This window comes from Suricata suricatta, chromosome X, assembly GCF_006229205.1.
Source record: "Suricata suricatta isolate VVHF042 chromosome X, meerkat_22Aug2017_6uvM2_HiC, whole genome shotgun sequence".
NCBI lineage: Eukaryota > Metazoa > Chordata > Mammalia > Carnivora > Herpestidae > Suricata > Suricata suricatta.
This window is the reverse complement of record NC_043717.1, coordinates 79170381-79193453: the sequence shown is the minus strand read 5'-3', so window position 1 is coordinate 79193453 and position 23073 is coordinate 79170381. Positions and strand designations below refer to the sequence as shown.

Below are 23073 nucleotides of genomic sequence, written 5' to 3'. Positions count from 1 at the left end.
CTCCCGCCTGACTTGTGCTTTCTCCCTCAAAATAAATCAGTAAACTTAAAAAGAAAGAGAGAGCTAAGAAAGTGGGGAGCACAAAAGAGAAATCAATGGGGAAGCCTCCCTGTTCTGTTTGAGAACCCATTTTCTAAGAATGCAAAGGCTTACAGTCAGATGAGAAGGCAAGTCTAATACTTCACTTCTGTTTTTTTTTTTAAATTAAGGTGGCCAAATACCTTTTTGTACATGTGTGAGAAAAGGCACTAAAGCAGCTTCATGAAACCAGGGAGATGTAGCACCTTGGGGGAGAAAGGAGTTTGCTCTTAAAAATATCAGGTTTAAAAAGAAAAAGATCTCAGGTTTTTAATAGGTGGGGGTCCCAGAAACCAGAATAAAAGCAGTGAGGCTTATGTAGAGTGAGGCTGACCTATCCTCCTATCTGATCAAGTTAAGGTTCATGAGGGATCCAGTTCAAATATTTCCTGATTATGCTCTGATGTCACCTTTCGGTTTTTTCTTGAATGTTTTTATGGTCTCTTCAGTCCTGCACAAACCACTTCCTGTCCTGCTGGCTCACGAATCAGTCCATGGTTGTCTCTGTCTGATTTTCACGTTCATTCTGGTGTCATCCTTCCCTCTTTCTGCCTCTTGCATGTATGCCCTTGTCTAAGTGTTTATAAACAATATACGTGATTGTGCATATGAATATGTGCATATCCATATACATGATGAAAAAGTACACCTTCTACGCACTGAATAACTCTTTTGGGATAAGTAAACCAAAACAGTATCTAATAATTTGCAGTTGGGTAGATTATACTGGTTGTTTTCAACTTAGTGCTTTAGCTGATGATTGATGCCTTCATTATTCTATCAAAATAGCCTGTCAGACTGCCAGTCTGCATACTAGCTATCCCTCACATGGCTGCTCAACACATTCATTCGTTTACAATATATTTATGAAACACTTAATGTACGTCAGCTACTGTTATGGGTACTTGCGTGTCATCAGTGAACAAAATAGACAAAAATATCTGCTGCATAGAGCTTCCAGCCTAGAGGAGGGAGACTAGTAAGAAGTGACAAAATGACCAACGATGTAATGAAATAAGTGTGTGATGCTGTGTATCAGAAGGAAATTCATGCTTCATAAAATGCAGAAATAGTAGGTGTGCTAAGGGGGGCTGCGGACTGGTACGGGTTCGAATTCTATATAGAGTGGCTACAGTGTAGGTCTTATTGAAGAGACACGTAAGAACCCGAAGGAGGAAGCCAGGTACTGAACCAAACTGATTTTTTAGGGCTCCTCAAATCTTATTGCAAAGGTGATACGAATTCTGCCTTTGCGTATGGCTGGTCCCAATTGTAAGCCACATCAGGGTTATATTCGGAGGGCACCATTCCCTTCTCTTGTCGAGAGTCTGACTCAGTAATGGAAGACCGAAATGATAGAGAAGCGTTAGTTCTCATGCTATCATGTAATATATAGGAAAACAACTTATTTATATTGGCAATACCTTCATATATTCAAGGAGTTCAAATTTCACATGTAAAACATATGGCCATCAGACCATAGAAAAGCACCTTGGGATGCACTGTGGTCTGGAAATGAGGATGAGTCTGTAGTGTTAGCCAACATATTTTTCCAGTGACATAAGAATTGGGGAGCCAAGAACCACATCACCCACTCCAGATTTCTGGCTTCCGCCCAGGAGTCTAAACATTTGTTTCTTGAGAAATACCACTTGAATAATTTCTTGGCTCCTGGACAGGAATACCACAAAGCTAAAACTGCATTGCCCTTATTTTCTTTTGTGAGCTAGAGTCAGAACTTTTAAAAATTTTATTTGTTTGCACTGTGGTAATATAGCTATAATTTCAATAATCTGGGCATTATTGCTTCAGATTAGCCTGAGAGATAAAAGTTTTAGGGAAGGAGCAGATTCCATAGACCCCATGGGAATTCTGAATCCATTCTAAAGAGTTTCAGAGTGCAAAACACAAAAAGAGAAACTCAAACCCAGGCAGACCTTACCAGAATTTTGAAGAAACAACTAGGTCACATGATAGAAGAGATGTTGAGGGGATTGTTGAAGGAATATTATTCATTAACCCAGAGGAAGAGAAGCCTTGTGGATAATTTAATACTTGTCTTAAAATGTCAATGACTCAGAGGCAGAGGAAAGTCAATAAATATCCTCTTTATTCTTAGATGACTAAATAGACTTAAGTAAGGCCATTGGAGATTTTGGTTCGATTGAAGGAGGAAATGTGATTGTGAAACACTGGAAATGCTTCCTAAAGAAAGTGGTGGAATCTTCCCTCTAGAGAAGTTTATAAATACGAAAAAGTCTCATCTGTCTCTGAGGGTTTGACTGTAGCAGCAAGACGCAGCCATCCTAAGGTGTCTTCTATAGTCCTGCACTTGGTACATCAGCTTTCTTAGAATCATGTTGTCTTTATATAATGTGGGTGTATACTGGCACAATTTGCATTTAAACCATGGGTTAAGTAATATTAAAAAATATATATCTTCTGTAAACAAACTCTAAACTTTAGTAGTTTCCTCTCATTTCCAAACATTCTATCATGACAGGCTGAGTACTGTCTCAGTACGGTTCTTTACTCTGTCAGCAATAATAATTTCATGGGTGACGGTTAGTAGTAATATTACCTGTTCTTCTTGAAAAGAGGGGAAATTATGTGAACTATGCCCATCCACAAACGTTCTGTCACCTTAAGCATTTTGTAAAAGAATACAGGATACAGATAGCATCAGGAGGTTGCTGCAGTAAACGTTGTTTTCCTATAATTTCATTTGCTTTTAACCAATATTACTCTCCTTACATAGGCCTTGTGGAGACAATTCATGAGAAGTGGCCGGATCTCAGTCACATTTGGAAAGGTAAGTTTTCATTTCCTGAAAACTTGTTTTATTTTTTTAATTTTTTAAATGTTTATTTATTTTTGAGAGAAAAAGAGAGAACGAGTCAGGGAGGGGGTAGAGAGAGAGGGAGACACAGAATTGGAAGCAGGCTCCAGACTCCAAGCTGTTAGCACAGAGCTCGATGCGGGGCTTGAACTCAGGAACTGTGAGATCATGACCAGAGCTGAGGTCGGACACTCAACCGACTGAGCCACCAGGCACCCGAAAACTTGTTTTAAAGAATTGCTTAAGGTGCATGTATTTGTAATAAAACACCATTCATTTAAAACTATTTTTCAGACAAGTTCGAGCTGGATAGAACATTGAAGGTCATCAAGCTTATTCTGTTGAGGAAACAGGTCCTGAGAAAAGGAAGTTTGTATCCAATGTAACAGTGCTAGCATCTGGGCCCAAACTCAGCCCGCTAACTCAAAGCTTAGTGCTTTTTACAACATGCATCATTATGTTTTGGTAGTTGTTTGCTGGTTATTTGGTGGAATGGGTATGGGCAGGTCAGGGCTAAGAATCTGTTGGTCCATGGACATGTGACAGCCATATGGAAGTGTAGGAGCAGAAGAACTTTTCTTCTTCGCTTCTAGGTTCATTGGCTGGTCCCATAATCAAATTGGGTAAAACAGGTTAACGGGAGAAAAAGGAATTTTATTTATACAGGAGCCCCATGAAAATATGAAGCTCAGTAGGTAGTGAGGTTATTGAGGCCTGCATAACAGGCTGAGCTAAGGAAAGGGGCAGGGCTCTGCAGACCCCAAGGGAAGGAAGGCCACTCACAGGAAGGCAGATGACATGTTTGGAAAACAAAGGTTGCCCCGTTAAGCAGATTAAGTTTCTTAGTGAAAAGGGGCTCTCTCTTAATAGCTCTCTTCCTGGTGCAGGCCCTCTTTCCAGTGTAAATTAAGACAGTGGAGAGAGGAGGTAAAGAGGTTTGCCTGAATCTCCTCAGTTTTGATTGCCTTATTTTTTTAAAGTTTATTTATTTTGAGAGGCAGCATGAGCAGGGGAGGGGCAGAGAGAGAGAGATACAGAGACAGAGACAGAGACAGACAGAGAATCCCAAACAGGCTCCACACAGAACCCGATGGGGGTTCCATCTTAGGAACCTCGAGATCGAGACCTGAGGCGATGCTTAACCTACAAAGCCACCCAGGCACCCCTGCCTTTAGCTCAAAATAATCCTCATGCCAAAGTGACAAATTTGGGGATGGTAAATTCTGCCCCCCTTCAGTCCAGTCTTTGAATCTTCAAATAAGAAATTTCAGTCTAGAAGTTGCTAGATTGTTACATTATCTCATTATACCAACCTCAGTCTTGAGACGAGGTCAGTTCAGATGAACAGTGTTGTCTCATTTCGTGAGGCGGTCTTGCAATCGGGCTCCCAAAGTTAGGCTTATATTGTGCAAGCAGTCAGGTAATTTATAAGAGGCATTTCTATGGAAAGGAAAGATAAAAAAAGATGAATGGTTGGAGCAAATTATAAACCCAGCGTCTGAGTCTTGAAGGCTGCCGGTCAAGAGTCCTAGACGTTAGGCTCAAAGCGTCTTCAGAATCAGTGAGGGCAGGCAGTGGCAATCTGACAGATCTTCCTGGTTTGCAGTTTGACCGTCTATAATGATGTCATCGGGCAAGCTTTCTGAATGGTGCACACAGTCACCGGCACAAGGAAGATTGTGTAAACATGAGCTTTTGTGGTGGTTTCCCTGAAATTTATGTCCAGTCATCTAGCTTTGGTTTGAAGGCTACGGGAAAAGGGGCAGTTTTAGATCTCAGTGATTCCAAGTCAAAAGGATGAGGAAAAAGATTGGAAATGTTAGTTTGGAGATTTCTGGCCAGATATATAAAGAAACTCGAATTCAGGATCCAGTCCAGTTTAAAGGCAAATAATAAAACTTCAAAGACGGTGAACAGAGGGGCGTCTGGGTGGCTCAGTCGGTTAAGACTCCGACTTCGGCTCAGGTCAGATCTCACGTTCGTGGGTTCGAGCCCCACATCAGGCTCTGTGCTGACAGCTAGCTCAGAGCCTGGAGCCTGCTTCCGGTTCTGTGTCTCCTTCTCTCTCTGCCCCTCCCCCTCTCATGCTCTGTCTCTCTCTGTATCAAAAATAAATAAAACATGAAAAAAAATTTAAAAAAAAGATGGTGAACAGAGATAGAATCTTATTCACATGTGTATGCTATAATTTCTACTGAAACAAAACTTTTCTCTTTATAATCACTCCCATTTCTACTCAATATAATTATACTACAGCTAATTTTTTCAAATAAGTCACCTGATTAAATCTGGCCTGATTATTTGTATAAGTACAGCAAGGACCCTGATTTATCATTATAGGCTCTTTTAAATCTGCTTTGCTGGAACTTTTCTTAAGGAATCTCAGATTGGACTTTTAAGAGCCTCTTGAGGCCAGAAAGCCAAGCCAAGAACTTGCCGTCAGACTTTATCTGCAAAACTTATAGATCTGGGTGAATTCCTCTCTTCTGGAGGTTCCCAAGATACCCTGAGGTTCCTGCAGCTGCCAGGAAGTGACTTTCTTTTCTTCCCTGGTTAGGCTGTGGCAAACCCTGTAAGTAAGTGCCAGGCTGTTTTTCCAACGGGCTTTATTGGCTCCATAAAGTCAACCTTAGTTCCTGAAAGCTGTCTGGAATATCTGATTCTATGTATATCCTCAAATCCGGCATTCGGGATGCCAGGGTGGCTTAGTCAGTTGAGCTGCCAACTCTTGGTTTAACCTCAGGTCGTGATCTCACAGATCTTGGGTTCGAGCCCAGTGTCTGTCTCTGTGCTACCAGTGCGGAGCCTGCTTGGGATTTTTTCTCTGCTTCTCTCTCTCTCTCTCTCTCTCTCTCTCTCAAAATAAATTAACTTAAAAATATCTGACATTCCATTCATGGTATTGGTAATATAACCAGTGTTTCCAGTTGTGTCCTGTTACAAAGAGAACAGATTTTTACTGAACTTTTGCAAATAAATATATCACCATGAAAATAGGGATACCCACTAAGAGTCTGCAAACTCTGGAGGGATCCAGTAGGGATAAAAATTGTTTTATTTTCATTTATAAAGGTACACCTTACCAAGTTGCTCTAAGGCTTAGGTACCTTAGGAGAAAAAATATCCTTAAATCTAGAAAAACAAAGCACTAAAGTGCCAACGATGTTTCATGTAAGAAGTCATAAAAATTATAATCACTATCAGTTCATTCAGTTTATGTAATTAATTGTTCTACTTGAATCCAGTTTTATCTGTTAGTTTTGGAAAATGCTTACCCAGTTAAGTTTTATGATCAAAAAATTACCAGAAACATGTGCTTGCCAGAGACCTTTCCATTCATTTCTTGAAGATGAAGCACTTTTTCAGGAACACTTGCAAAACCATCAGAGTGAAACAGTAACTGTAACTGACAAAAGACTTAAAGAACAACCATGGCTGAACATCCAATGAGAGTTCATTATAATGCAATTGCCAAGGTAATTTGGTTATTTCCGTGACACACATCTTAAGATAATAACTAGAATTATGACTAATTAACATTATATAAGGACATATCAGAATTTTAGAAATTTCATACAATTTCTGGAACATTTACATAAATAACATCCATCCATACAAATAAAAGTTTAGCATTACTTCTCAATTGACAGTGCTTCCCATGTAGCTTAGCATATCAAATAAGCCTAATTAGTTTAACACCTCCCAGTTTTTGTTTTTGATTTTTGTTTTAATTAGGAGAGAGTATATATCTTTAGAGATACTCCAGAGACGGTCTGGAAAATTCCAAAATTACTTCCAGGTCAAAAGGACTTCATTTAGGATTTGATTTTACAACTTTATCAAAAATATCAAAGGGTTTTAGACACTTGTCTAAATAAGATCATGGATTATTATGAAACAGTACTTAGTTATCTATTTAACCAAAATGAAAAAAAAAGTTTCAAAGACAAATACAGAATGTCACATAGTTGTGAGCAAAGCCTAGTACTTTCACTATAAAGAAGATTTTGTTTTCCTAAGTAATCAAAGACCTGATGATAAAGATAACATGAGGCACAAGAAATTATTTTGATAAAACACAGAATTTTGCTTTCTAGGAAGATTACTTAAAAGATAAAGAAAACCCTTTTGCAATGTCTTATCAGGAGCAGACCAATGGTCCAAGAAAACTTTGTCCTTATAACAGATCAAAGAAAATTGAGTTTTCCTTTTACATAAATACACTACTGACTTTAAAGCTTAATTTTATAGCATTTATAATAAATTCATTCAATTTTAGACAACTTGACTACACAAGATAGGATTCTCTCTCTCGTTCTCTCTCTCTCTCTCTGGTTCATCTTTAATTCTTCTCATTTTCATTTTGAAATAACTACTTTTACTTTGGTTATTAATAACCAAATAACAAATGCATCTTCACATCTCATACTTTTCTTTTCCCCAAAACACATTCTACTTTTCATGTTACAGAGTTCTTTCCCTTATGGTTTCTAATAGCTCTAATTACATGTACTAATTAGAATTCTTAACATCTAGAAACCTTAATTTCTAGTGAAACAAAGAAGTAAACAGTTATGACCTGCCTGTCATACCAGTATTTCTTAGATTGGAAAATTTATGAATGCATTTCATAATTTCTAGAAACATGTACTTCCTTGTAGTACACGCTTTCATTGTGGCGCAACTTATGTTTACTAGGAAACTGAAATTTATTTTTACTTTCCCTGCAGTAGGAAGCCAAAAGCAGGTAAACCTATGTTTAGTAATTAATGTTTTACTTTGTTTTTAACTTTTAAAATCAACTAACTAGTTTGTTTATTTATTTATTTTATGTTTTTATTTATTATTGAGAGACAGAAGGAGACAAAGCATAAGCATGGGAAGGGCAGAGAGAGGGAGAGACACAGAATCTGAAGCAGGCTCCAGGCTGCAAGCTGTCAGCACAGAGCCCAACGTGGGGCTCGAACTCACAAACCATGAGATCATGACCTGAGTCCAAGTCAGATGCTTAAACGACGGAGCCACCCAATGCCCATATTTACTTTTATGTAAGCTCCAGACCCAACATGGGGCTTGAACTTACGACCGTGAGATCAAGAGGGGCCTGCTCTACCAATTTAGCCAGGCAGACATTCCAATGTTTCACTATTTTATGTTCTTTGGAAGTGATCTATATATTCAATCAGTTTCCATCATTTAACTTTGCAAAACTCTAAAGTTGCAAGTTACCAAAAAAGATTTTGGAAGCTTTCTTAAGCAGATTCCATAAAACATAATTATTATTTAAAAATTCCCCTAAAAACTCTTATCCCATTTACATCTATTTAAATTACTTGTTCTTTTAGTTTTGAGAGAGAGAGAGAGAGCAGAGGGGGAGAGACAGAGAGACAGAGAGTGGAGAGACAGAGAGAGAGAGAAAGAGAGAGAGAGAGAGAGAGAGAGAAACAGAATTTTAAGCAGGCTCCACATTCAGCAGCGAGCCTGATGCGGAGCTTGCTCTCTGGACCATCAAATCACAACGTGAGCTGAAATCAAGAGTTGGACACTCAACTGACTGAGCCACCCACTCAGTGGGTGCCCCTCTGCCACTTGTTCTTTTTTATTTTTTTAATTTACTTATTTATTTTGAGAGAGAGAGAACACGTGTGAACACGCAAGTGGGAGAGGTAGAGAGACAAGGACAGAGAATCCCAAGCAGACTCTGTGCTGCCAGCGCAGAGCCTGATAAGGGGCTCAATCTCAGAAACAGTGAAATCATGACCCGAGCTGAGATCGAGAGTGGGAAGCTTAACCGATTGAGTCACCCAGGTGCACCTAAGTCACTTGCTCATTTTTAAAAGTATATTTATATATTTTGGGAGAAAGAGAAAGAGAACCCAAGCAGGAGAGGGGCAGAGAGGAGAGACAGAATCCCAAGCAGGCTCTGCGCCATCAGTGCAGAGCCCAATGCGGGACTTGAACTTAGAAACTGCGACATCATGACCTGAGCAGCGATCAGGAGTTAGACACTTTTAACTGACTGAGCCACCCAGGCACCCCCAAATCACTTGTTCTTAATAATTACGTTTAGACTACTCATGAAAACTTTATGAGACATTAAATAGTCACCCATCATCCCAAGCTAGTTTTCGTGCTGACAAATTTTGCAGCAGAGGTAACATGAACTTATTTGACTTTTAGTAAAGCTAGGTAGAATGCAGTATTATATTTAATACTGATAACTCTAAAGAAATGCCTGTTTTCATCAAACCAAAAAACATAAACTACTTTTTATTTACTAAAAATTACCCTAGATCACATGAGCTTGAAAAGCATTTGGGTTAGTTTCTATTATATTTCTGAGAGTTTGGGGAATCCTTAATTCATGTAAGTACTTGGTTTTTTTTTAATGTTTATTTATTTTTGAGAGGGGGGAGGGCCAAAGAGAGAGGGAGACACAAGAATCCAAAGCAGGCTCCAGGCTCGGAGCTGTCAACACAGAGCACGACCTGGGGCTCAAACTCACTGACCTTGAGATCATGATCTGAGTTAAAATTCAATGCTTAACCAACTGAGCCAACCAGGTACCCCAGTACTTGTTTGTTTTTAAGTCAATTGATTAGAGCTCTTTTACAAAGTAATTTTAGCAATACTATCCAGAAGTAGAAAAATATCACACATCTGCAGTGTACAGGTATAGACACAAACATACAGAGTGATGCTAATGAAAGCTTATAGCTTTCGTTTTAAAATTCTAGCTGTGGGGCAGGTATGACAATGCAAAGCTCACTAGTTTATAAAAGAGCAGTTGGATCCAATTTTTGCTTTTGCAATTGGAATAAGTTAAGTTCATCTGCTCAGATGGCTGAAGTGTTTTACTAATATTTGTGAAGAGGACGTTTAAGATTTTTCATTAGCCCAATGTCCAAATAGTTTCTTTTTTCTCCTTCTTCTGAGAAACTTCTCCCTCCCTTTTGTATTTTCTTTTATTAAAAAAATTTTTTTAGGGGCACCTGGGTGGCTCAGTTGGCTGAGCATCCGACTTCAGCTCAGGTCATGATCTCGAGGTCCATGAGTTTGAGTCCCACATCGGACTCTGTGCTGACAGCTCAGAGCCTAGAGCCAGCTTCAGATTCTGTGTCCCCCTCTCTCTGTGCTCCTCTCCCCCCAAGCTCTATCTCTCTCTCTCTCAAAAAAAAAGTTAAAGTTTTTTAAAAATATTTATTTATTTTTGAGAGAGAGAGAGGGAGAGAGAGGGCGAGTGGCAGAGGGGGTGAGAGACGAAATCCGAAATAGGCTCCAGGTTCTGAGCTGTCGGCCCAGAGCCCGACGCAGGGCTCGAACTCACCCACTTCAAGACCAGGACCTGAGCTGAAGTAGGATGCTTAACTGACTAAGCCACCCGGGTGCCCCATCCCACTTGTATTTTAAAGAATGGCTTTTAGGTCCTAGAGATTTTGGGGGTAGAAAATCTACAGCACAAAGGTACAGGGAAAGTATCCAAGTTTTCTACAAGAGTTTTGGGGGCATTTTGCGTATTATCAGGAATATAGGGTAATTACTATTAAAGTTTTTCCTTCTTTCCTTAAGTGAAGGATATTTGTGTTCCCAGCGTCCTGATATTTTACAATACCTGTAAATATTTTGAGATGAATAGGTGAGCCTTTGGGACTGGTAAAGATGGATGTACTTTAAATTTTTCCTAGAGCTGCCTTTCTGGTGTGTTGAGATTTACAAGACAAAGACAGTTGTTTCCAAGTCTTTAAAGAATTGAGTTGTATCCTAAATGGTACCCAAAACACTGATTTAGCTATTCAACTGCAGTTTCCTTAATTTGCTTCTTTCTATCAGGGATATTTCTAATTACAATATAAATCCAAAGATTTCAATGTTCTAGACCTTCAGGATTCGATGTAATATGCCTTTAAAAAATCTGTATAAAGCATTCAGCAAAGACCTTTGTATGTCCTCCTTCTTTCCAAGTGCACTATTGAACCATAGGCCGATTCGCCATAGTTCGGGAAGCCTCTACTATCGCTCCTTCAGCCTCTGAATGTCAGCCTTCAGCTGAACCACTTCCTGGATATTTGAAGGAGGGCCTGGGAGAAATTCTGGCCATCTGTTTTCTCTTGGGGGAGGTCTTTCCCAAGGATTGGGTCTCCTGGCTTGTCTCATAACTATACTATAATCAAAGGTAAGAAGAATACCCCTTAACAGCCAATCTAGGTGTGAATCTAGGTGTGTGGGGTTGTGAATGGCCACTAGTCTTTCCAATTTCTCTCCCAATTTGGTGTGATCTTCTGAAGGTGGAGGTAAAAGGGCTTTATAATTTACAGGATCTGCTGATGTTCAGGGGATGCGAATTCTTTGTGGTGGGTGTCTAGATGCAGTCATAAAGGACGTGGTGTAGGAAGACCCGAAACTGGCAGCAGAGCCCCCGCCCTTAGGAGGAATTGTAAGGAACCGCAAAACAAGGCCCTCCTCCTGTCTCCTGTACTTCTGCTCGGCTCCTTTCCCACCTTTGATAGTAGGTACATGAGTAATCTGTGATCTCTGGGCCCAGAGATCAGGCTGATGTGCTCTCTGTAAATCTTACAGAGAGGGAAGTCAAACAGGCAGCTGGGAGTTTAAGGGATTTTCTGGGGAAGCTAGAGGAATTTGGGGCTTCAAGGGAATTTGCTAAGGCAATGGAGCTGGAGTTTGAGAGGGGAGACTTTAGGCGAAGGGCCCAGAGATCCAAAAGTGTCAGGGACAGGAAGTAGGGGATTTTAAAAGTGTAGATAAGAGGGCAGAGAAGGAATTTACATTAGATAAGAACTTCAAGTTTTGTTCTAAGCCCAATTTCTATTCTTTCATCTTATTAAAGGAGTCCCCAAGGCTGGCTACTCCTTTGTATCTGCTTTTCAACTACGTCTCTCCACAGGTACCAATAATATGACAATTGTTTAGGATGAGCACTCTCTATTTTTTCTTTTCTTCCACATCTGGCCACCTCAAAAGGATCCATCGTCTGACAAGTATAATCTTATATTAATCTCAATAGTGGGTCAAAACAATAAGTCTTTTTATGGTTGAACCATGGATGCAGGAGACATTTCCAAAGGAGAGTGAAAAAGATGCAGTCCTCACAAATAAAAAATTTTAGTTCCAAAGAAAAGAGAGAGGAAGACACACAGTTAGCCATAAACAGGGTGCAACCCACTTTCCTGTCCAGCCATATCTTTTTAAAATTTTTTTAATGTTTATTTATTTTTGAGAGAGAGAAACAGAGTGTGAGTGGGGGAGGAGCCAAGAGAGAGAGAGAGAGACACAGAATCTGAAACAGGCTCCAGGCTCTGAGCTGTCAGCACAGAGCCTGATGCGGGCTCAAATTCGAGACCTCTTAAATTCCACATAATGAGTGACATCATATGGTATTTGTCTTTCTCTGATTGACTTACCTTACCTACCATAATACCCTCTAGCTCTATCCATGTCACTGCAAATGATGCAATGGTTTTTTGATGGCTGAATAATATTCCATTATATATATGTATATTATACATATATATTTATCCATTTATCCATTTATCCATTCATCAATTGATGATACTTGGGCTTTTTCCATAATTTATCTGTTGTTGATGATATTGCTATAAACATTGGGATGCATGTATCCCTTTGAATTATTATTTTTGTATACTTGGGGTAGATATCTAATAGTGCAATTGCTGGATCCTAGGGTAGTTCTATTTTTAACTTTTCGAGGAACCTTTATACTGTTTTCCAGAATGGCATCACTAGTTTGCATTCACACCAACAATGTAAGAGAGTCCCCTTTCTCTACATCCTTGCCAACTTCTGTTGTTTCTTGTTGATTTTAGCCAAGTGAGGTGATATCTCATTTTATCTAATTGTAGTTTTGATTTGTATTTCCGTGCTGATCTGTGATGTTGAGCGTCTTTCCATGTCTATTGGCCATCTGTATGTCTTCTTTGGAAAAATGTCCATTCGTGTCTTCTGCCCATTTTTAACTTGTATTATTTATTTTTTGAGTGTTGAGTTCAGTAAATTCTTTAGATATTTGGGATACTAACCCTTTATCAGACATGTCATTTGCAAATATCTTCTTCCATTCTGTAGGTTGCCTTTTAGTTTTCTTTATTGTTTTGTTCACTGTGACTGACCCATTTTTCCAACACCATTTGTTGAAGATACGGTCTTTTTCCCATTGGATATTCCTTCCTGCTTAGTTAAAGATCAATAGGCCACATAATTTGGGGTTATTTCTGGGTTTTTTATTCTGTTCCATTGGTCAATGTGTCTGTTTTTGTACCAGTACCATACTGTTTTAATTACTACAGCTTTGTAATATAACTTGAAGTCCAAAATTGTGATGGCTCCAGCATTGCTTTCCTTTTGCAAGATTGCTTTGGATATTTGGGGTATTTTGGGGTTCCATACAAATTTTAGAATTGTTTCGTGCCTGTGAAGAATGTCAATGGTATTTTGATGGATATTGCATTAAATGTGTACTTTGCTTTGCGTAGTATAGTCATGTTAATGATATTTGTTCTTCCAATTTATGAGCATGGAATATCTTTCAATTTATTTGTGTCATCTTCAATTTTTTGCATCACTGTTTTATAGTTTTTTGAGTATAGGGCCTTCACCTCTTTGATTAGGTTTATTCCTAGGTACCTTATTATTTTGGTGCAGTTGTAAATGAGATTGATTCCTTAATTTTTCCTTCTGCTCCTTCATTATTGGTATATGGAAATGCTACTGATTTCTGTATGTTGATTTTGTATTCTGTGACTTTACTGAATTTGTGTGTCAGCTTGAGTATTTTTTTAAATTTTTTAATGTTTATTTATTTCTGAGAGAGACAGACAGGCAGAGTGTGAGCAGGGGAAGGACAAAGAGGGAAGGAGACACAGAATCTAAAGCAGGCTCCAGGCTCTGAGCTGTCAGCACAGAGCCTGACACAGGGCTTGAACTGACAGACTGCCGGATCATGATCTGAGCTGAATTTATTGCTCAATAAATTCACCACCCAGCCACCCAGGTACCCCAGTTCTAATAGTTTTTTTGTTTTCTGTGTAGAATATCATGACATCTGCAACTAAAGTTTTATTTCTTCCTTTTCACTTTGGATGCCTTTTATTTCTTTTTGCTATGTCCAGACCTTCCAGTACGTGGGCATCTCTGTCATGTTCCTGAATATAGAGGAAAAGGTCTCAGTTTTTCCCCATTGAGGATGATATTACATGTGAGTTTTTCATAGATGGCCTTTATTATGTTAAAGTGTGTTTCCTCTAAACTTTGTTGAGGGTTTTAATCATGAATGGATGTTCTACTTTGTCAGATGCTTTTTCTGCATCTACCGAGATGATCATCTAGCTCTTATCCTTTCTTTATTAATGTGATGTATGACACTGATTAATTTATGAATATCAAACCATCCTTCTAAACCAAGAATTAATCCCACTTGAGCATGGCGAATGATTTTTTAAATGTATTATTAAATTAAGTTTGATAGTATTTTGTTGAGGATGTTAGCATCTAGATTCATCAGAGGTATTGCTGTACCCTTTTTTTTTTTGGTGTCTTTATCTGGTATCAGGGTCATGTTGACCTCATAGAATGGAGTTGGAGGTTTTCTTTCTATTTATATTTTTCTTTTTTGGAATAGTTTGGGAAGTATTAACTCTTCTTTAAATGTTTGGTAGAATTCACCCATGAAGCCATCTCCCCTGGTCTTCTGTTTGTTGGGAGTTTTTTGATTACTGATTCAATTTCTTTGCTGGTTATTAGCCTGTTCATATTTCCTATTTTTTTCCTGTTTAGGCTTTGGTGATTTATAGGTGTTTAGGAATTTATCCACTTCTTTCAGGTTGTGCAGTTTGTTGGCATATAATTTTTCATAATATTATCTTTTAGTAGTTTATTTTTATTTATTTTTAGTTTTTAAAAAAATGTTTGAAAGAGAATGGGAGCAAATGGGAGAGGGACAGAGAAAGAGGGAGACACAGAATCCAAAGCAGACTCCAGGCTGTGAGCTGTCAGCACAGAGCCCAATGAGGGGCTTGAATCCACAAGCTGTGAGATCATGACCTGAGCCAAAGTCAGAGGCTCACCGACTCAGCCACCCAGGAACCCCTCTCTTATAGTAGTTTATATTTCTATGGTGTTGGTTGTTATTTCTCTCTCATTTGTGATTTTATTTATTTGAGTCTTTTTCCTTTTTGATAAGTCTGGCTAGAGGTTTCTCAATTTTATTAATTTTTTCAAAGAACCAGCTCCTGGTTTCATTGATCTATTCTATTGTTTATTCTATTGTTTTTGTTTATTTGTTTTGTTTTAGTTTCTATGTCATTTGTTTCTGCTCTAATGTTTATTATTTCCTTCCTTTTTCTGGCTTTAGGCTCTGTTGGTTATTCTTTTTCTGGCTCCTATAGGTATAAGGTTGGGTTGTTTATTTGAGATTTCTCTTGCTTCTTGAGGTAGACCTGTATTGCCTAACTGTGACCTACATACTTCCTTTTTCTAACCGTTTCAGCTGCATCCCAAAGGTTTTGGATGGTTGTGCTTTCATCTTCATTTGTTTCCATGTATTTTTAAAATTTATTCTTTGATTTCCTGGTTGACTAATTCATTGTTTTGTAGCATGTTATTTAACCTCCATGTATTTGTGGTCTTTCCAGATTTTTTTCTTGTGGTTGATTTCTAGTTTCCTAGCTTTCTGGTTAGAAAAAGTGCATGATATGACTTCGATCTTGTATTTTTTCCCCCTTCTTTCTCATAAACCCTTTTTTTTTCTTTTATAGTCTGTTGTCAATTGTATTTTTTTTTAAGGTAAGCTCTGCACCCTACCTGGGGCTTGAAGTCATGATACCAAGGTGAGGAGTCACATGCTTTACTGATTGAGTCAATTACATCTCCTTGTATTTATTGAGGCCTGCTTTGTGGCCTAATATGTGATCTGTTCTGAAGAATGTTCCATGTGCACTTGAAAAGAATGTATATTCTCCTGTTTTTGGATGGAATGTTCTGAACATATCTGTTAAGTCCATCTGGTCCAGTGTGCCATTTAAAGCCATTGATTCCTTGTTGAGTTTCTGTTTAGGTGATCTGTCCTGTGATGTAAGTGAGGTGTTAAAGTCCCATACTATTATTGTATTATTATTATTTCCTTTATGTTTGGTATTGTTTTAGTATTTGAAGGCCTCCATGTTAGGTAAATAAATATTAACAATTGTTATATCTTCTTGTTGGGTTGTCCCTTTTTTATTATATAGTGCCCTTCTTCGTGTCTTGTTACAGTGTTTTAACATCTAGTTTGTCTGAGGTAGGTATTGCTACTCCTGCTTTCTTTTGACATCCATTTGTATGATATATGTTTCTCCATCCCCTTTCAATCTGCAGGTGTCTGTAGTTATAAAATGAGTCTTTTGTAGGCAGTATATAGATGGGTCTTGTTGTTGTTGTTTTTTTTAATCCATTCTGATGCCCTCTGTCTTTTGTTGGAACATTTAGTCCATTTACAGTCATAGTAATTATTGATATGCAGGTACTTATTACTATTTTATTACTTGTTTCTTCATTGTTTCTAGAACTTTAATCTTTTCTTGTCTTTCGTGTTTTGGTGATATTCTTTAGTGATATATTTGGATTTATTTCTCTTTATTCTTTGCATGTTTATCAGTGGTTTTTGATACATGGGTCCCATTAGGTTTGTATGTAACCTGTTCTGCATGGTGGAGTAGTCTGTACTAAGTTGATGGTCTTTAAGTTTGACACCATTCTTTACTCCTCTTCTCCCCCCCTTTTAGATATATGTTATTATATTTTGTATCCTTTTCTGTGAGTTCCTTGACTGAATTTTTTTTGTCTAGAAAACTCTTTATCTCTCCTTCTGAATGATAGCTTTGCTGGATAGAGGATTCTTGGCTGTAGATTTTTCCATTCAGCAATTTGAATATATAATGCCACTCCCTTTTTGCTTGGCAAGTTTCTGGTAAGAAATGTACTGCCAGCCTTATGGGTTTTGCCTTATAAGTTAAGGACTCTTGTGTCCTCCTGCTTTAAAAATTTTTTTTCTTTATCACTGTATTTTGCAAATTTAATTATAGTATATGTTGCTCTTGGCATGCTTTTGTTGAGTTTTGGTAGTTCTCTGTGCCTTTTGGATCTGGATGTCTGTTTCCTTCCTCAGCTTAGAGAGGTTTTCACCTATTAGTTCTTCAAATAAATTTTCTGCCCCCTTTTCTCTCTTCTCTTTTTCTGAGACTCCTGTATATGAATGATCTATGTTTGACGGAGTCACTGAGTTCCCTAAGTCTATTCTCATTTTACATAATTCTTTTATTTTTCTCTTTTGTTCATCTTCATTGCTTCCATTACTTTGTCATCTAGGTCATTAATTCGTTCCTCTTCTTCTTCTATTGCATTAAGTCTGTTTCTAATCTCATTTATTGCACTCTTTATCTCTGATTCTTATTTATTTATTTATTTATTTATTTATTTATTTATTTGAAAGAGAGAGAAAGAGAGTGCAGGTGAATGAGAGGCAGAGAGAGAAGGGGAGAGAGAGGGAGAGAATCCCACTAGAGGTAGAGAGACAAAATCCCACACAGGCTCTACATTTTCAGCGCAGAGCCTGAAGCAGGGCTTGAGCTCACCTGAAGTGGTGCTCAAACTCACCCAATGTGGGGCTCAAACTCACAAACTGTGAGTTCATGACCTGAGCTGAAGTGATATGCTTACTGGAATGAGGCACCCACGCACCATTGATTAATTTTTTTAACTCTTTTATCTCTGTGGTGAGGGTCTCACTGATGTCTTCTTAGTCCAGTCAGTATCCTTATGGCAGTTGCTTTATTTTATTATTATTTTTTTAAATTTGTTAATATTTATTTCCTTCTGAGAGAGAGAGAGACAGAGGTTATGAGTGGGAGAGGGGCAGAGAGAGGGAGACACAAAATCCAAAGCAGGCTCCAGGCTTTGAGCCATCAGCACAGAGCCCAACGCAAAGCTTGACCTCACAGACCTTGAGGTCATGACCTGAGCTGAAGTCGGATACTCAACAGAGTGAGCCATCCAGACGCCCCGCCAGTTGCTTTAAATTCTCCATCAGTCATGTTACTTATATCTATTTCACTTAGATCTGTGGCTGTGACCTTATTTTGTTCTTTTATTTGGGATAAATTTCTTTGTCTTTTCTTTTTGTCTAAGTCTCTGCCTGTTTCTCTGTGTTATAAAAGCCATTTATGTCTCCTGTTCCTGAAAGCAATGGCCTTATGAAGAAGAGGTCATTGTAATGCCCAGGGTCTGGTGCTTCAGAGATTGTCTCCAGTGCGTTAGTGTGAACTCTCCTGTTGCGTTCTGGCTGCTCTACCCTTCAGGCCGGTTGTCGGCAGAGGCTCTCCTTGCCTGGGTGGGCAGTGTTTGTTATCTGGCCTGCATGTGATGAGTTTTAACTAGATATGCTCCGGTCTGCTTTTGAAGAGACCTGTCACCACCTCCACTGGAACTGAGGCCCTGCCAATCTCTCTGGTGGGGAAACGCAGTGTGGGCTGGGGTTTGTGCTGGTCCTCTCAGTGAGGGGTCTGCCTTGCTGGGACTGAGGCAAGCGTGACTCTAACCTAGAAAGCCAGTTCCCCTGGAGTGCAAGGGGTGGGGCTTAGTGTAAGCAAGGCAGGCAGCTAGTGTCTGTGCTGTGTGCTTCCCACAGGTGTGTGGTTCTGGGTTTATGTTGAGGGGCAGGGGAGGGAAATGGTGCTGACCAGCTCCTCCGTTCTGGAGCAGTGTCTTTGTAAATTCTGTCTATCAGGGAAATGCTCAGAGAAGAGTAAGTAATCTCCCTACTGTGTGCCCCAGACACTCCTCAGATCACTGTTTCCACACTGTGTGCCTCCAGGTTGTTTGCCTGCCTTCTCTCCAAGAGCAGCCCAATGCCTTCTGGGCTCTATCCTAGCCCATCCCACTGACCTTTAAAACTGTATACTTTAAGCCCCACTGGTTGCAAAGACTCATGAAATTCAGCTCCTATCATCTTCCAAGCCAGTAGCTATATAAAAACATTCTTCTTGTGCATCCCCTGTGTGCTCCCCGTCCCCCTCTCTGTCGGTCTTGTCTGCGACCACTGCCTCCTCCCCTCCATAGCAGCCAGGATCCATTTTTCCCCTGAAACTGCATCTTTACCTTTCCTACTATCTTTGATGTAGCCTCTTCTCTCCCTTTAGTTGTGGAGTTTGTTCTGTCAGTCTTCAAGTTGATTTCTGGGGTATTTAGGATGATTTGGTAGTTATCTAGTAGGATTCATGGGACAAGGTAAGGCTTGGGTCCTCCTGCTCTGATGTTGTTTTCCTCCTCTCAAAAGAGTAATGTCCTTTAAAGAAGAGGGACGCAGGAAGGGTACTGTGATAGAGGGAGACTCATACAGAAGATATGTCTTGGGATTTTAGAGGTGATGCTTTTCTTTTGGGACTCTTCTAGAATAAAGGATGAGGAGAATGGAGAAGTACTAATTTGCCATGTATGGAAATACAAATGGTTGGTATTATGGGAATTTTCCTCATATTAAATATCATACACAATACTTAAGAAATTAAACGTGGCATGTATTGGTCACAACAAAGTCCCACTAAACCTTATATAATAATAACATTTTCATAGCTATCAGATTTGTTTTCTAAGGTGTCCATATTAGGCAGTATCTGTGGAGCTTGGAATTAGAGTCGATCTGTGTCATTAAGTCTTTGCGTGACATAATAAGTACGAAGTGTCAAGCAATGTGGCAGTATAAAAGACTCAAGGCAATGTGGAATGCTATTATTACTGATCCAATAAATGAAGGAAAAGGCAGCCCAAATTTGTTCACAATCAAGCTACTTTGTCCTAAAGGAAAACCGTATTTGCTGGACCCATATCAAGTTTTGCTTTCCCAACTCAAGTCCTCCCTCATACTTTTCCTCCCTCTGACCCATCTCTGGCCCCACCAGATATACACTGTATGTTAGATTCAAAGGACTCAGAGGTAAAGAAAAATATATTTCCTTTCCTCAAGAAGCTCACTCTCCAGTTCAAAAAGGTAGATGAAGAGGCAATTATGATGCATTCTACTTAATACTGGGATAGCAGCAAGAAGTTTTCCATATGTGTCTATGGAAACACAGGCTATGTGTTTCAGTCAGGGAATGATGTCTGAATGGAATTTTGAATGATAAATAGGAAGATCTCATTATCTTCTCTTTGGATTATTGAAAGTATTCCCTAGCCGAATTGCTTGCCAACATGCTTGCCTCACCACATTTTGAGGGAGCTCCCAGTTAAAGGCAATGAAGCATAAGAAATTAATGGTATAGTTGTGGAAATGCCAAATGTTTGGCATGATTTTCCTGAGGGGTGAAAGGATCCAAGTCGAGAAGATAAGCAGAGGTCAAACCGTGAGGTGCCTTGTATACCATCACCCTGTAGTGTTGACATCGAAGAGACAGTAGAATATGTTGCAAGGGAAGATTAACCTAGTCCAATTTGCATTTTGATCTTGTGACTGCTCCGTGAAGAATGGGTTGGATGGAGGCTAAGCATGGTGGCAGGAAGCCCACTGTGGAGGTATCATGAGGAAGATGATGACATCCTCAGCCAGGGCAGTGGTGGTAGGAATGGATGGCTATGGACAGATCCAAGAAGTCGTTAGGAATTACTATTGACACAACTTGGCATTGGGTTGATTGTGGTGGATGAAATGAAGGGAGAGGACTAGGATTATCTTATCTGGCTTGAGCAACTGAATAGCAGTGCCATTCTCTGAAATCTGGAACCAAGGAAGAAGACCAGATCTGGATGGGTGAGGAAGATGATGAATTCAGACTTGGACATGTTGAGCTTGACTCATCTGCGAGGTATCCAAGTGAACATTTCTACTGTGAATTTGACATAATGATATGGAGCTTAGGAGAGTAGTTTGTACTCAGCCTTTTTCTGCCTCTTCTGAATGCCCGTAGAATCCATCCTCAGTAATTTAGCCCTCGATTCCATCCTGTCCTGGAGCAATCCTTTATTTTCTCTCATTTTCTTGTATTCCCCAGAGGCGGGTGTTATATACCCATCTGTACCTTTTGCAGTGCTTGCCTGACTTTTGGGCATGAGTGAGGACTTTATAAAGGCTTCTGAAGTTTTGCGTGGCTGACTCACCACTGAGGTTATTTAGGGGAAAATAATGACACTTTAGTAATTATTAAAAGGTGCAACAGTAAATAGTCTATAAATAGCTACAAATATCACAAATCAAGTTTACATATGTGACCAATTTTACTTGAAAGATTCGTAAGATATTTCCATTACCCCTTTCCCCTAATTTAAGTTTTCCAACCCTTAGGAAGAAGTGACAATAACAGCTTTTCTACGTTGGCTTCCTTACAACCCTTTATTCTATCATCTGAGTCCCTGAGATTTTATAACCTACTCTGGCATATGGAATTGATAAAAAAAAACAAAACAAGAAAGTGATCTGGTCATTGTTATTTCATGGTTGGGGATTTGCAATTATTTGTGGATATTGTATCCTAAGATGCTCTGTGCTTCATTTTTTCCGAAGAGGGTGGGCATCTTTTGTATCAACAGTAGAACTTAAGGGATTTCTGTTAAGCCTTTGCAGAAAATGGGTCCTCTTAAAAAAAAATGCAGGAGGCTTAGAAACAGTTGCCAGGTGGTGAATGAGATCTTTGGTGGCTGAGCAATTTTTGCTTTCCCATTTCCTTCCTGTCTGGAACTTCTTCATTATGTTTGCCCTCCCTCTTCTAGAATTTTTTGCTTCATTTCTGCATGCATCCGCATATTCACATACTCATTCCTTATACATCATTCAAGTTTGGCAGTCTTACTGGTACTTTGTACTTTGCAAAATACTCAAGATAAGAATTAGTCATGCAGTACAAATCTGAAAGACTAACACTGCTTTTTTCCCACACAGACCTGTTGAATACGTTATGTAAATATCAATGGGGTTTTTTAGAGAAAACAGTTCCTGCTTTGAGAGCTTGTCACAAAGGAGCGATGCTAATATTGGGACTTAATAAGCTCAGTAGGTGGCATGGGGAAATATTGTCAAGTAAATGGACAGTTAGAGCTTTAGTCTTCCGATCAAAACTTGCCATCACCTAATTCACACATAGGTCTACTGGGTGCCAGATGCATAGTTCAGTGCTTTACACATATACATTCATTTAATTCTTGCACTATAATCCTACGATGTAATAATTATTATTACCCCCATTTTAAAGATGAGGAAACTGAGGCATAAAGGTGCTTAGTACATTTTCCAGGGTCACACAGCTAGTAAATGATGGTGCTGAGATTCAAACCCAGGCAATTTGACTCCAAATTTAATGCTCTTAGACATTATATTAAGACACGAAACTAGTATCATCAATTTAGCATGTATATGTGCATTTCTCATAGCTATTCTTTATCTTCTATATATGTGTCATATGTGTATGCTAGACAGCAGCTCAGAATTAAGGAAAATGGGGCACCTGGGTGGCTCAATCTGTAAAGCGTCTGACTTCGGCTTAGGTCATGATCTAACAGTTCATGAGTTCAAGCTTCATGTTGGGCTCTGTGGTGACAGCTTGGAGCCTGCAGCCTGCTTCGGATTCTGTGTCTCCTTCTTCGTCTGCCCCTCCCCTGATTACTCTATGTCTCTCTCTGTCTCAAAAGTAAATAAACATTAAAAAAAAACCCAAGGAAAATGGTATATAACTTTGCTCTCAACTCTTAAACATGGCACACAACAAGTAATGGGGGGATGTACCAAAAAAATCAACCAAAACTATCAGTAACCGGAAATTAGTGCAACAAATTGGTGATACAAGAAAGAAGAAATATTTTTTAAAATTTTTATTTATTTAAATGTCTTTTTTCTTTTCTTTTTTTGTAAGTAATCTCTCTGTTGGACTTGGGGCTTGAACTCATGACTCTGAGAGCAAGAGTTGGATGCTCTACCAACTGAACCAGCCAGATGTTCTGAATTTCTTTTTTATTTGAGTAGAGCTGATGCACAATGTTACGTTAGTTTCAGGTGTATAGCATAGTGAGTCAACATCTCTGAAATTTGTGCTGTGCTCACCACAAGTGTAGCTTACGGTCTGTCACCATACAACGCTATCGCAGTATCATTGACTATATTCCCT

General features: G+C 39.1%; 1 protein-coding gene across 4 annotated transcripts in view; it reads left to right on the top strand.

The window, feature by feature from the left end:
• Positions 1 to 2329: 2329 nt before the first annotated feature.
• The window catches only part of IL13RA2 (interleukin 13 receptor subunit alpha 2), a 72597-nt gene continuing 51853 nt past the window's right edge, over positions 2330 to 23073 (top strand). Inside the window, exons 1-2 of one of the 4 annotated variants that reach the window (XM_029930900.1) lie at positions 2330 to 2413; positions 2837 to 2890. In XM_029930900.1, the coding sequence (XP_029786760.1) occupies positions 2855 to 2890 (36 nt within the window). In that variant the 5' untranslated portion in view covers positions 2330 to 2413; positions 2837 to 2854. Of the gene's footprint in view, positions 2454 to 2836; positions 2891 to 23073 lie in introns of those variants that run through there. The other 3 variants (XM_029930903.1, XM_029930899.1, XM_029930901.1) reach the window with 3 other exon arrangements.